This window comes from Pristiophorus japonicus, chromosome 11, assembly GCF_044704955.1.
Source record: "Pristiophorus japonicus isolate sPriJap1 chromosome 11, sPriJap1.hap1, whole genome shotgun sequence".
NCBI lineage: Eukaryota > Metazoa > Chordata > Chondrichthyes > Pristiophoridae > Pristiophorus > Pristiophorus japonicus.
In genome coordinates, this window is record NC_091987.1 from 15579107 (window position 1) to 15593600 (window position 14494).

The 14494-nt window shown below is 47.8% G+C and overlaps 1 protein-coding gene across 1 annotated transcript in view; it reads left to right on the plus strand.

The window, feature by feature from the left end:
- The first annotated feature begins 7164 nt into the window (after nt 1–7164).
- lipia (lipase, member Ia) overlaps nt 7165–14494 on the plus strand; it is a 40406-nt gene continuing 33076 nt past the window's right edge. Inside the window, exons 1-3 of the mRNA XM_070892679.1 lie at nt 7165–7231; nt 8437–8810; nt 11281–11392. Of these exons, the coding sequence (XP_070748780.1) occupies nt 7165–7231; nt 8437–8810; nt 11281–11392 (553 nt within the window). The remainder of the gene's footprint in view (nt 7232–8436; nt 8811–11280; nt 11393–14494) is intronic.

Here is a 14494-nt window from a genome sequence, read left to right on the forward strand (position 1 = left end):
GACTGTGGATGGGCAATGGCAGACATTTAGAGACCGCATGGATGAACTACAACAATTGTACATTCCTGTCTGTCGTAAAAATAAAAAAGGGAAGGTGGCTCAACCGTGGCTATCAAGGGAAATCAGGGATAGCATTAAAGCCAAGGAAGTGGCATACAAATTGGCCAGAAATAGCAGAGAACCCGGGGACTGGGAGAAATTTAGAACTCAGCAGAGGAGGACAAAGGGTTTGATTAGGGCAGGGAAAATGGAGTACGAGAAGAAGCTTGCAGGGAACATTAAGACGGATTGCAAAAGTTTCTATAGATATGTAAAGAGAAAAAGGTTAGTAAAGACAAACGTAGGTCCCCTCCAGTCAGAATCAGGGGAAGTCATAACGGGGAACAAAGAAATGGCGGACCAATTGAACAAGTACTTTGGTTCGGTATTCACTGAGGAGGACACAAACAACCTTCCGGATATAAAAGGGGTCGGAGGGTCTAGTAAGGAGGAGGAACTGAGGGAAATCCTTATTAGTTGGGAAATTGTGTTGGGGAAATTGATGGGATTGAAGGCCGATAAATCCCCAGGGCCTGATGGACTGCATCCCAGAGTACTTAAGGAGGTGGCCTTGGAAATAGTGGATGCATTGACAGTCATTTTCCAACATTCCATTGACTCTGGATCAGTTCCTATGGAGTGGAGGGTAGCCAATGTAACCCCACTTTTTAAAAAAGGAGGGAGAGAGAAAACAGGGAATTACAGACCGGTCAGCCTGACATCGGTAGTGGGTAAAATGATGGAATCAATTATTAAGGATGTCATCGCAGTGCATTTGGAAAGAGGTAATATGATAGGTCCAAGTCAGCATGGATTTGTGAAAGGGAAATCATGCTTGACAAATCTTCTGGAATTTTTTGAGGATGTTTCCAGTAGAGTGGACAAGGGAGAACCAGTTGATGTGGTATATTTGGACTTTCAGAAGGCTTTCGACAAGGTCCCACACAAGAGATTAATGTGCAAAGTTAAAGCACATGGGATTGGGGGTAGTGTGCTGACATGGATTGAGAACTGGTTGTCAGACAGGAAGCAAAGAGTAGGAGTAAATGGGGACTTTTCAGAATGGCAGGCAGTGACTAGTGGGGTACCGCAAGGTTCTGTGCTGGGGCCCCAGCTGTTTACACTGTACATTAATGATTTAGATGAGGGGATTAAATGTAGTATCTCCAAATTTGCGGATGACACTAAGTTGGGTGGCAGTGTGAGCTGCAAGGAGGATTCTATGAGGCTGCAGAGCGACTTGGATAGGTTAGGTGAGTGGGCAAATGCATGGCAGATGAAGTATAATGTGGATAAATGTGAGGTTATCCACTTTGGTGGTAAAACCAGAGAGACAGACTATTATCTGAATGATGACAGATTAGGAAAAGGGGAGGTGCAAAGAGACCTGGGTGTCATGGTACATCAGTCATTGAAGGTTGGCATGCAGGTACAGCAGGCGGTTAAGAAAGCAAATGGCATGTTGGTCTTCATAGCGAGGGGATTTGAGTACAAGGGCAGGGAGGTGTTGCTACAATTGTACAGGGCCTTGGTGAGGCCACACCTGGAGTATTGTGTACAGTTTTGGTCTCCTAACCTGAGGAAGGACATTCTTGCTATTGAGGGAGTGCAGCGAAGGTTCACCAGACTGATTCCCGGGATGGCGGGACTGACCTATCAAGAAAGACTGGATCAACTGGGCTTGTATTCACTGGAGTTCAGAAGAATGAGAGGGGACCTCATAGAAACGTTTAAAATTCTGACTGGGTTAGACAGGTTAGATGCAGGAAGAATGTTCTCAATGTTGGGGAAGTCCAGAACCAGGGGACACAGTCTAAGGATAAGGGGGAAGCCATTTAGGACCGAGAGAGTGGTGAACCTGTGGAATTCTCTACCACAGAAAGTTGTTGAGGCCAATTCACTAAATATATTCAAAAAGGAGTTCGATGAAGTCCTTACTACTAGGGGAATCAAGGGGTATGGTGAGAAAGCAGGAATGGGGTACTGAAGTTGCATGTTCAGCCATGAACTCATTGAATGGCGGTGCAGGCTAGAAGGGCCGAATGGCTTGCTCCTGCACCTATTTTCTATGTTTCTATGTTTCTACCACGTCCTTGCTAAGGCCCAGCCTTCGAATACACTGTTCCTCAGTGAAATTGGTGTAGGCGAACTGCTGCCAGAATACCCTGGGAGGATAAGATCTCCTGTGACCAGCCCTGTTGGGCCTTCTCCTTCTGGCCACGTTTTGCTGCCTTTCTCTGTGCCTTTCTCCCTGCATTGCACCCAGCATTTCTTCCTGTATTTCTCTCTGCCTAAGCCGCCTCCAACGGTAACATCGGAGCAGGTGCCAACACAGCCCCCATGAAACGATTTAAATGTTATCCTTTCAAATCTGCCCTCAATGAAATACAGGAATGGTTAAGAGGCAGAACACTCCTTCTACCGAAAATCGTTCAAATCTGTCCCACAACAAGTCTGCCTATGTGTTAGTCCGACAAAAATTATTTCTAAAGGTGGCGCCTTTAAATTGTGCTCCTCCAGCCAACTCCCGACTGAAACTCGGCAGCTGAAGCTGGTGTGGTCAGCACCAGGCGGTAAGCGAGAGGGCACCACCGAATTTTTCTTCCGGGACGGTAAGGGCGTGCTGCGCATGGCAATGACATCATCATCGCCGGGAGCAGCCAAGTGGAGCGCTACCTCTTAGCACCTCCGCAAATCCCCAGGCCAATTTCACGGGGGTGTTATTCTCACCTCGCCCCCCCCACCCCCGCGCGTACTAACGGGGAGGTGCAAAGTGCCTTGAGTTCTGTCCCTGCAGTTTTTAGCCCTTTACAGCTCAACTTCCTTCTGAGAAAAAAATTAACATTAAAAAGAATTCCCAGATGGGAGTCCGGCTTTTAAAGCTGAATTCCCTTCCGCAGCTAAAAAAAAAATGGGAAAATGCTTCAGCACTAATGCAAAAGGCTTAGCAAGCCAGGGAAGGGACATCCAGGGTCTCGCGTGCAGCACTCCAGCTTTGTGCAGTGGGCCAACACTGCAAGACAGGCCCCCGACCCATAGGGGCCAGGAGTCCCTCCAGAAAGAAAGATGTGGGACCACATCACCGAGGCGGTCACCGCCAGCAGTGTCATCCATCACCTGGCTCCAATGCCCAAAGAAGCTTCATGATCTCAGAGCAGTAGTCGAGGTCAGTGAATGCATCTTCAAAAGCCGTCTCCTACCAACTGCACGACTAGCCTCACACACTGCTCAATGCACGGCTCCCCACCCCTCCCCCCCAATCACTCACCTACCAACAATGTGCACCACTCACAAGGCACAACGTCCATTGCTAGCTTCACCTCACCCCCTTGGAGGAGACGGTGCAGGCCATTCTTGGCAGGGGCATGGCTGAGCCCTTGGCCTGTGGTGGGACTGAAAAGATACAAGATGCTGGTATCCTCAGGCACTAACCTCCTTCTGGCATGCATTTCTTGCTTTCACACCCTCCCATCACCACAACTCCTCCCTTGTGCCTTCTTCATTTCACGCACCCAAAAATGCAGCCTGCCCAGCCAGTGGTTGACCAAGAAGAGGGACAGGACAGTGAAGGAGAGAAACAGAAACACCTTCACTGGATTCAACACTACCAGCCACCAATCCTCAAGGTCAACCAGCAAGGCCATTTGCAGTGCCCCCCAGTCTCCCCAACTGAATGTCAGCAGCCTTCCACCACTGGGGTAGCACTGCGTGACATAGAAACATAAACATAGAAACATAGAAAATAAGTGCAGGAGCAGGCCATTCGGCCCTTCGAGCCTGCACCAGCATTCAACATGATCATGGCTGATCAGGCAACTTTAGTACCCCATTCCTGCTTTCTCACCATACCCCTTGATCCCTTTAGCCGTAAGGGCCACATCTAACTCCCTTTTGATTATATCTAATGAACTGGCCTCAACAATTGTCTGTGATAGAGAATTCTCAGGTTAACAACTCTCTGAGTGAAGAAGTTTCTCCTCATCTCGGTCCTAAATGGCTTACCACTTATCCTTAGACTGTGACCCCTGGTTCTGGACTTCCCCAACATCGGGAACATTCTTCCTGCATCTAACCTGTCCAGTCCCGTCAGAATTTTACATGTTTCTATGAGATCCCCTCTCATTCTTCTAAATTCCAGTGAATATAAGCCGAGTCGATTCAGTCTTTCTTCATATGTCAGTCCTGCCATCCCGGGAATCAGTCTGGTGAACCTTTGCTGCACTCCCTCAATAGCAAGTATAGAAACATAGAAACATAGAAACATAGAAAATAGGTGCAGGAGTAGGCCATTCGGCCCTTCTAGCCTGCACCGCCATTCAATGAGTTCATGGCTGAACATGCTTTCTCGCCATACCCCTTGATCCCCCGAGTAGTAAGGACTACATCTAACTCCTTTTTGAATATATTTAGTGAATTGGCCTCAACAACTTTCTGTGGTAGAGAATTCCACAGGTTCACCACTCTCTGGATGAAGAAGTTTCTCCTCATCTCGGTCCTAAATGCCTTACCCCTTATCCTTATACTGTGTCCCCTGGTTCTGGACTTCCCCAACATTGGGAACATTCTTCCTGCATCTAACCTGTCTAAACCCATCAGAATTTTAAACGTTTCTATGAGGTCCCCTCTCATTCTTCTGAACTCCAGTGAATACAAGCCCAGTTGATCCAGTCTTGATAGGTCAGTTCCGTCATCCCAGGAATCAGTCTGGTGAACCTTCGCTGCACTCCCTCAATAGCAAGAATGTCCTTCCTCAGGTTAGGAGACCAAAACTGTACACAATACTCCAGGTGTGGCCTCACTAAGGCCCTGTACAACTGTAGCAACACCTCCCTGCCCCTGTACTCAAATCCCCTCGCTATGAAGGCCAACATGCCATTTGCTTTCTTAACCGCCTGCTGTACCTGCATGCCAACCTTCAATGACTGATGTACCATGACACCCAGGTCTCGTTGCACCTCCCCATTTCCTAATCTGTCACCATTCAGATAATAGTCTGTCTCTCTGTTTTTACCACCAAAGTGGATAACCTCACATTTATCCACATTATACTTCATCTGCCATGCATTTGCCCACTCACCTAACCTATCCAAGTCGCTCTGCAGCCTCATAGCATCCTCCTCGCAGCTCACACTGCCACCCAACTTAGTGTCATCCGCAAATTTGGAGATACTACATTTAATCCCCTCGTCTAAATCATTAATGTACAGTGTAAACAGCTGGGGCCCCAGCCCAGAACCTTGCGGTACCCCACTAGTCACTTCCTGCCATTCTGAAAAGTACCCATTTACTCCTACTCTTTGCTTCCTGTCTGACAACCAGTTCTCAATCCATGTCAGCACACTACCCCCAATCCCATGTGCTTTAACTTTGCACATTAATCTCTTGTGTGGGACCTTGTCGAAAGCCTTCTGAAAGTCCAAATATACCACATCAACTGGTTCTCCCTTGTCCACTCTACTGGAAACATCCTCAAAAAATTCCAGAAGATTTGTCAAGCATGATTTCCCTTTCACAAATCCATGCTGACTTGGACCTATCATATTACCTCTTTCCAAATGCGCTGCTATGACATCCTTAATAATTGATTCCATCATTTTACCCACTACCGATGTCAGACTGACCGGTCTATAATTCCCTGTTTTCTCTCTCCCTCCTTTTTCAAAAAGTGGGGTTACATTGGCTACCCTCCACTCGATAGGAACTGATCCAGAGTCAATGGAATGTTGGAAAATGACTGTCAATGCATCCACTATTTCCAAGGCCACCTCCTTAAGTACTCTGGGATGCAGTCCATCAGGCCCTGGGGATTTATCGGCCTTCAATCCCATCAATTTCCCCAACACAATTTCCCGACTAATAAGGATTTCCCTCAGTTCCTCCTCTTTACTAGACCCTCTGACCCCTTTTATATCCGGAAGGTTGTTTGTGTCCTCCTTAGTGAATACCGAACCAAAGTACTTGTTCAATTGGTCCGCCATTTCTTTGTTCCCCGTTATGACTGCCCCTGATTCTGACTGCAGGGGACCTATGTTTGTCTTTACTAACCTTTTTCTCTTTACATATCTATCAAAACTTTTGCAATCCGTCTTAATGTTCCCTGCAAGCTTCTTCTCGTACTCCATTTTCCCTGCCCAAATCAAACCCTTTGTCCTCCTCTGCTGAGTTCTAAATTTCTCCCAGTCCCCGGGTTCGCTGCTATTTCTGGCCAATTTGTATGCCACTTCCTTGGCTTTAATACTATCCCTGAGTTCCCTTGATAGCCACGGTTGAGCCACCTTCCCTTTTTTATTTTTACGCCAGACAGGAATATATAATTGTTGTCCTTCCTCAGATGAGGAGACCAAAACTGTACACCATATTGAAGTTGTCAGTAGTATATGCAAAGATACACACAAGACAATCACTAAGGGAATGCATACGGGTGATGAGTTGATTCCTTGATGTTGTAATGGATGGACTGATGTATAAATTTGGATTGGAAAGTTTGCTTTGTGGTAGCTTTTATTTCAGTATCACTGCCAAGAGGATGTTGCGATGGTCAGTTGTGGTCACTGGTACCGCAGGCAGATGATTCCAGCCCGAATATCCCGGCCACAAAGAGGTTGTCTGGGTTGCACCCTTCCTTCTGCTTCCTCCTCTTCTGTGTTCTCCTCTTCCCTCTGCGAGCGGATGCTGGAAACCTGAAATAAAAGCATAAAATGGTGGAAATGCACAGCAGATTAGGCATCTTGACCTGAGGTGTGAACTCTGTTTCTCTCTCCATGAATGTTGCCTGAGCTGCTGAGTATCTCCAGCATTTTCTGTCTTCTTAGAGGCCTTCCTTTACCATCCGAAACCCTGCAAGCATTCAGCAGCGCTCCCTGCACTCTTAAAAAAACTTCTAACATCTATTGCAGCAAGCCACTACTTCAATAAAATAAAAAAAATCTAGTCCAATATCTTAAATGCAAACTTACCTGAAAGATGTGTGTTGCTAACAGCACCTGTGTCAGTCTGCTGAATGCTGGTTTTTCATGGTGAGCTTCAGACCCAGCGCTGAACTCAACGCTAAGGTGCATGTTCGCTGAGGTGATGTTAAGTCGGAGTTGCAAGGCACCCTCTTTTAATTACATTTCCAGGGCCATCATGACTATTGGCAGTGCTAAAGCCCTCACCAAAATGGTGGCCGCAGAGTCCCGTGCCACAGAAGACCGCGAGAGTGCCGTCTGCCATTTTTAGACCTAATTGCGGCAAAAACTTGTGGCGGTAATGGGCCAATTTCTAGGCCTATGATCCCCCAAAGGCTTTTCACCACATGCAACGCACAAGTCAAATAGTGAGTGCAGCTCCAACAACAATCAAGAAGCTCAATATCATCCAGTACAAAGCAGCCCGTTTGATTGGCACCCCATCCACCACCTTAAACATTCACTCCCTCCACCACCGGCGCACCGTGGCTGCAGTGTGCACCAGCTACAAAATGCACTGCAGCAACTCACCAAGGCTTCTTCGGCAGCACCTCCCAAACCCGCGACCTCTACCACCTAGAAGGACGAGAGCAGCAGGCGCATGGGAACACCATTACTTCCACGTTCCCCTCCAAGTTACACGCCATCCTGACTTGGAAATATATCGACCGTTCCTTCATCGTCGCTGGGTCACAATCATGGAACTCCCTCCCTAACAGCATTGTGGGAGCACCTTCACCACACGGACTGCAGCGGTTCAAGAAGGTGGCTCACTACCACCTTCTCAAGGGGCAGTTAGGGATGGGCAATAAATGCTGATCTTACCAGCAACGCCCACATCCCAGGAACGAATAAAAGGAAAGATCTCTGCGCTCCTCCAATTCTGGCCTCTTGCGCATACCCAATTTTAATCACTCCACCATTGGCCGTCGTACCTTTACTCCTTCCCTAAACTCTACCCCTCTCTACCTCTCTCGCTCCTCCTTTGACGCTTTTAAAACCTACATCGTTGGTCAAATTTTGGTCACATGTCCTGATATCTCCTTATGTAGCTCCTGTGAAGCGCCTTGGGACGTTTTACTATGTTAAAGGTGCTATATAAATGCACGTTGTTGTTGTGTATGTGTAGTTACTGGAGATGTTTATGTTGATTACTAGAGATGTATGTTTTTTAATTATTCATGCATGGGGATGTAGGCGTCGCTGGCAAGGCCAGCATTTATTGCCCATCCCTAATTGCCCCTTGAGAAGGTGGTGGTGAGCCGCCTTCTTGAACTGCTGCAATCCGTGTGGTGACGTGCTCCCACACTGCTGTTAGGGAGGGAGTCCCAGGATTTTGACAGTGATTGCAGTAACGAATGTTCGAAGGTGCAGGCTGGGTGGGCCACAGGTCTTTTTCTCCTTCCACATTGTTCCTGAGTTTTATGTTTTCGCACCATTCTGTTTCCAGAAGCGAGTCAAGGGTCAGAATGCCCCAGCTTCACGCAGTTACCAATGACTGATTCTATTATCGGCACGGACCTGGTAGTGAGGCTCCTCCTGTACACAGGGAGGAACTCGAGCTGTGCCACCTTGATCAATGCCACCCACACCAGTCCGCTGGATGTCAACAAAAAGACCACCTTCCTTATCCATGGATACAGGCCATTTGGATCACCACCAAAGTGGTTGAATAAGATGATAGAGACTCTACAATTGGTAGATGACATGAACCTTATCATTGTTGACTGGAACAGGGGAGCAACCACCATTAATTATCCAGTTGCCGTTGCCAACTGCAAGAAAGTTGCCGACATTTTGGAACCAGTGATTGACAACATACGGGTAAGAATTTTTGTTTCGGTGTCAAAAGAATCCCTTTGGCTCAGTCAAAGTGACTATGATGGTTGTGTAAATATTGGATTTCTAGCAAGTCTTATGTATTACAACAATGACTATGCTCCAAAAGTACTTCATTGGCTGTAAAGCGCTTTAAGGCGTCCGGTGGTCGTAAAAGGCACTATATAAATGCAAGTCTTTCTTTTTGTGGTCTCGATCTCACCTTTTGGGGGACCTGCCAATGTTTGCTGAAGAAAATCCAAACCTTAGACCCTCTCTCCCCCAGTATCAGTTCAGAGAAATGTAGGTGTCTGTCCTATTACAAGAAACGCAGAGAATTAGCATGCAGGTACAGCAAGCAATGAGGAAGGCAAATGATATGTTGGCTTTTATTGCAAGCAGGTTTGGAGTACAAGAGTAAGGAAGTCTTGCTACAATTGTACAGGGCCTCGGTGAGACCACACCTGCAGTACTGTGCAGTTTTGGTCTCCTTATCTAAGGAAGGATATACTTGCCTTGGAGGTGGTGCAATGGAGGTTCAGTAGATTGATCCCTGGGATGAGAGGGCTGTTCTATGAGGAGAGATTGAGTAGATTGGGCCCATACTCTCTGGAGTTTAGAAGAATGAGAGGTGATCTCATTGAAACATATAACATTCTGAGGGAGATTGACAGGGTAGATGCTGAGAGGTTGTTTTCCCCTGGCTGGAGAGTCTAGAACCAGGGGGCACAGTCTCAGGGTAAGGGGCCGGCCTTTTAAGACTGAGATGCAGAGGAATTGCTTCACTCAGAGGGTTGTGAATCTTTGGAATTCTCTGCCTCAGAGAGATGCTGAGTCTTTGAGTTTATTCTAGACTGGACTGAGATCGATAGATTTTATGACTCGAGAGGAATTAAGGGATATGGAGCTAGAGCACGAAAGTGGAGTTGAGGTCGAAGATCAGCCATGATCTTATTGATTGCCAGAGCAGGCTCAAGGGGCCGTGTGGCCTACTCCTGCTCCTAATTCTTAAGTTCTTATGTTCTTATATTCTCAGAGCTCCTGAGTCTGGTTGTTAATGCACTGGAATAGAGTCCTGTCTTCTCTCCGTCAAGCAGCCACTTACAGTTTATTCATCCTGTAGGTGGGAAGTCTATCTGAATGGCATATACAGAGGTGGCAATTTCATGGAAACAGCACAGAGAGGAGACAGGAACTTTGTCTGGTCGCTTAACCCTTGGACGCAAGTAGGAAGTGGGCCTTTGAGAAACGTATGGCGGTGAAAGTGGGAAGACGGAAGAATGAATGGAATTACATATGAATATACGAATTAGGAGCAGGAGTAGGCCATTCAGCCTCACGAGCCTGTTCCGCCATTCAATAAGTTCATGGCTGATCCTCGACCTGAACTCCACTTTCCTGCCCGGTCCCTATATCCCTAGATTCCCGTAGAGCCCAAAAATTCCATCTATCTCAGCCTTGAATATACTCAGTGACTGAGCATCCACAGTCCTCTTGGGGAAGAGAATTCCAAAGATTCACAACTCTCTGAGTGAAGAAATTCCACCTCATCTATGAGTCGGAAGATTGGTGCTGATCAGTAAGCGTCTGACGCCTGGTGATCAAGTTGGAGAAGAGTGTCTTGATACTTTTATATTCACCTGTCCCAAAGAGCTTAACAGCCAATGAGGTACTTTTTGAAGTATAGTCACTGTTGTAATGTAGGAAACACAGCAGCCAATTTGCACACAGCAAGCTCCTACAAACAGGAAAGAGATAAATGATCGGATAATCTGTTTTGGGTAGTGTTGGTTGAGGAATAAAGGTTGGCCAGGACACGGGGGAGAACTCCTCTGCTCTTCTTCAAATAGTGCCATTGGATCTTTTACGTCCATCTAAGAGATCAGACGGTGCAATACATATAGCTCCACCCAGTGAACTACTGTGGTAATGCAGCCATTGCTGCTTACAACAATAAAGAGGGAACAGGTCACCTGACAGGTTCCTGAAGTTATCAGCCATCTTAAAGCCTGTGAGGTCGTACAGAAGATATCCTCGGTTTAATGTCTCATCCGAAAGACGACACTTCCAACAGTGCAGCACTCCCTCGGTATTGCACTGGGAGTGTCAGCCTAGATTTATGTGCTCAAGTCCCTGGAGCGGGACTTGAACCCACAACTTCTGACTCAGAGGCGAGAGAGAGCGCTACCCACTGAGCCACGGCTAAAAGGGGCACTGCGCCGATTTGGTGATGCCAGTTTTCAGGCAGTCATGGTTGTGGCAAAAGTATTTTGATAGACGCCATATTGGTCACAGGGAGAGGCTGTATCTGAGTGTGGCTTTAAAGCTCATGCCCTGGCCTCAGTTACAAATAACCAAATGTTAGCACCTCGGAAATGGAAAATACATCCCCAGAGTTACACTTAGAGAACTGCTCTGTGTTTACAGTGTTAAGATAATGGTTCCTTTCTGTTCATCGTCAATACTGTTTCTTCAGAAAAAAAGCAAAGGTTCCCTCGAATTGATTCATATGATCGGTGTGAGCCTCGGTGCACACATATCGGGCTTCGTTGGAAGTAGATTTCATGGGAAGATTGGACGAATAACCGGTGAGGAACATTAATCCATTTCTTTGGCAAAATTCTGCAGATGCTGCAAATCTGAAATACGGGTACAATCTCCGAAATCCGGAATCCTCGGAACCGAATCCAAATCCGTGCCAGGATTTTGGGTTTTGCCGGATTTCAGAAGTCGCCGCGGCCGGAATCCTACCCGATTTTGGATTTTGCCAGATTTTGGACCTCGTCGCCCGCCGATCCTCCGCTTCTCACCGCTCGCCGAAATGTCCGGTTTTCGGACAATTCCGGTTTTCAGAGTTCCGGATTCAGGACATTCACCTCTATAAACAGCAAATGCTGGAAATACTCAGCATCTGTGGAGAGAGAAACAGAGTTGACGTTTCAGGTTGGTAACCTTTCGTCAGAACTGGATAATGTTATGGATGTAACAGGTTTTAAGCACGTGCAGAGGTAGCACACCAGCCCTTTCATCTCCTCCCTTCCTGCCATCCGGGGCTTCAAACACTCCTTCCAGGTTAAGCTGCGATTTATTTGTAGTCCTTGCAATTTAGTATACTGTGGTCGCTGCTCACGGTGCGGTCTCCTCTACATTGGGGAGACCAAGCGTAGATTGGGTGACCGCTTTGCGAAACATTTCCGTTCAGTCCGTAAGTGTGACCCCGAGCTTCCGGTCGCCTGTCACTTTAATTCCCCGCTCCATTCCCACTCTGACCTCTCCGTCCTCGGCCACCTACACTGTTCCAACGAAGCTCAACGCAAGCTCGAGGAACAACACCTCATCTTTCGATTAGGCGCTTTACAGTATTCTGGACTCAAGATCGAGTTCAACAATTTCAGATCGTAACCACGGCTCCCATTTCCTCAGACAGCAGGTGCTGTTAATTGTCATGTATCTTACATTATTATATATAACTTTATCCTAACATGCTATACATGACTGTAATAAGATATGACCTGTAACTACCAGCATACCTTACCACCAGGGGTGCACTTGCAAGAGAGAGGTATGTAAGGAGAGGTCTCAGGCAAGTGCAGCAATCCAGAGCTGTGAAATAAAGGTGCAGGTCCAGAGTGACCTTGACTTCACTACATGCCTCATGTGAATCTGTACTGAGGGGGGAGGACTTCACATTAATGATCCTGTTGCCATTTATTCCTCCTCTAAGCTCATCTTTTGTGTCTTTACTTGTCCCATTACCATCTCCTTTTACCTCACACCATTGTCACTTTGTCATTTAATCACTCCTGTCTTCCACCCTATCACAGACCTTTCCTTTTGGTCTTCTTGTAAGGTCCTTACTCTACAGTATGAAACCACACGAGGCACATTCTGGTGACAAGGTCACTCTGTGACTTTAACTCTTTATTCACAGGACTCCAAAAAAAAGGACCCTGCGTGGGACCTCCCTTTTTATAGCTGTGTGATCAGGTAAGGAGTGTCTCCCACAAGTTCACCCCTTGTGGTCAAGGTGTGCATTTGGTTAAGTGTATACAGTAATACAGTGGTGTTACATTGTGGTTACATACATGACATCACCTCCCCCCCCCCCCCCCAAAGTCATATTGGGATCATAGGTTTAGTCTTTCAGGCGGTCTACGCTCCCTCGTGGAGCGCCGCAGTTGGGGCTCTGGTTCCTGGACACTGACGTGAGTTTCTGTCACCTGTGGTGATTCCGGCCTGTCCGGGCTGACCGCAGGGACTGTGCATTCTTCTGATTGCTCTTGTTGCTCGTTCACTGGCGGGTGTTGTGAGCTCCATCTCATGGTCATCTTCAGGTTCCTCTGTGTCGATGCTGAACCTTTTTTTTACTTGGTCCAGATGCTTACGGCATATCTGACCATTGTTGAGTATTGCCACGATGACCCTATTCCCCTCTTTGTCAATTACAGTACCCTCAAGCCATTTGGGCCCCATGGCATGATTGAGGACGAATACAGGATCATTTATGTCTATACATCTCCCCCTCGAATTATGGTCATGGTACTCGATTTGTGACTTGCGCTTGCCCTCAACTATTTCGGTCAGGACTGGGTGAATGAGGGACAACCGAGTTTTGAGTGTCCGTTTCATTAGTAGCTCTGCGGGCGGGACCCCCGTGAGCGAGTGTGGTCGGGATCTACAGGCCAGCAGGAGGCGCGATAGGCGGCATTGTAGGGAGGGTCCTTGAATCCTGAGCATACCTTGCTTAATGATTTGGACCGCACGTTCCGCCTGGCCATTAGAGGCCGGCTTGAACGGCGCAGTCCTGACGTGGTTGATGCCATTGCCCGACATAAACTCTCGGAATTCGTAGCTTGTGAACCATGGGCCATTATCACTAACCAGGATGTCCGGCAAGCCGTGGGTTGCAAAGATCGCATGTAGGCTTTCCACGGTGGTGGATGACGTGCATGAATTCAGAACGATGCACTCGATCCATTTCGAGTACGCATTTACTACAATAAGGAACATCATTCCCATGAATGGGCCCGCATAGTCAACATGAATGCGTGACCATGGCCTGGTGGGCCAGGGCCACGGGCTGAGCGGGGCCTTCCTGGGGGCATTACCCAGCTGGGCACACGTCGTGCACCTGCGAACACAGTGTTCCAGGTCTGAATCAATTCCAGGCCACCAAACGTGTGACCGGCCAAGGCCTTCATCAGCACAATGCCTGGGTGCTCGCTGTGGAGTTCCCTGCTGAATGCCGCCCTGCCTTTCTGGGGCATAACTACCCGGCTGCCCCATAGTAGGCAGTTGGCTTGGATGGAGAGCTCATCCATCCGTCTGTGGAATGGTCTGACCTCCTCAGGGCATGCTCCGTGTGTGGGCGCCCGATCCCCAGTCAGGATACATTTCTTAATCAGGGATAGGAGGGGATCTCTGTTTGTCCAGATTTTAATCTGGCGTGCTGCAATGGGGGAGCCTGCGCTGTCAAAGGCATCGACAGCCGTGACCATCTCAGCACTTTGCTCCGCTGCCCCCTCAATGGTGGCCAGTGGAAGCCTGCTGAGCGCGTCAGCGCAATTTTCAGTGCCGGGCCGGTGCCGGATGGAGTAGTCATAAGCAGCCAGCGTGAGAGCCCATCGCTGTATGCGAGCTGATGCGTTGGCATTGATAGCCTTGCTGTCTGACAACAGGGATGTTAATAG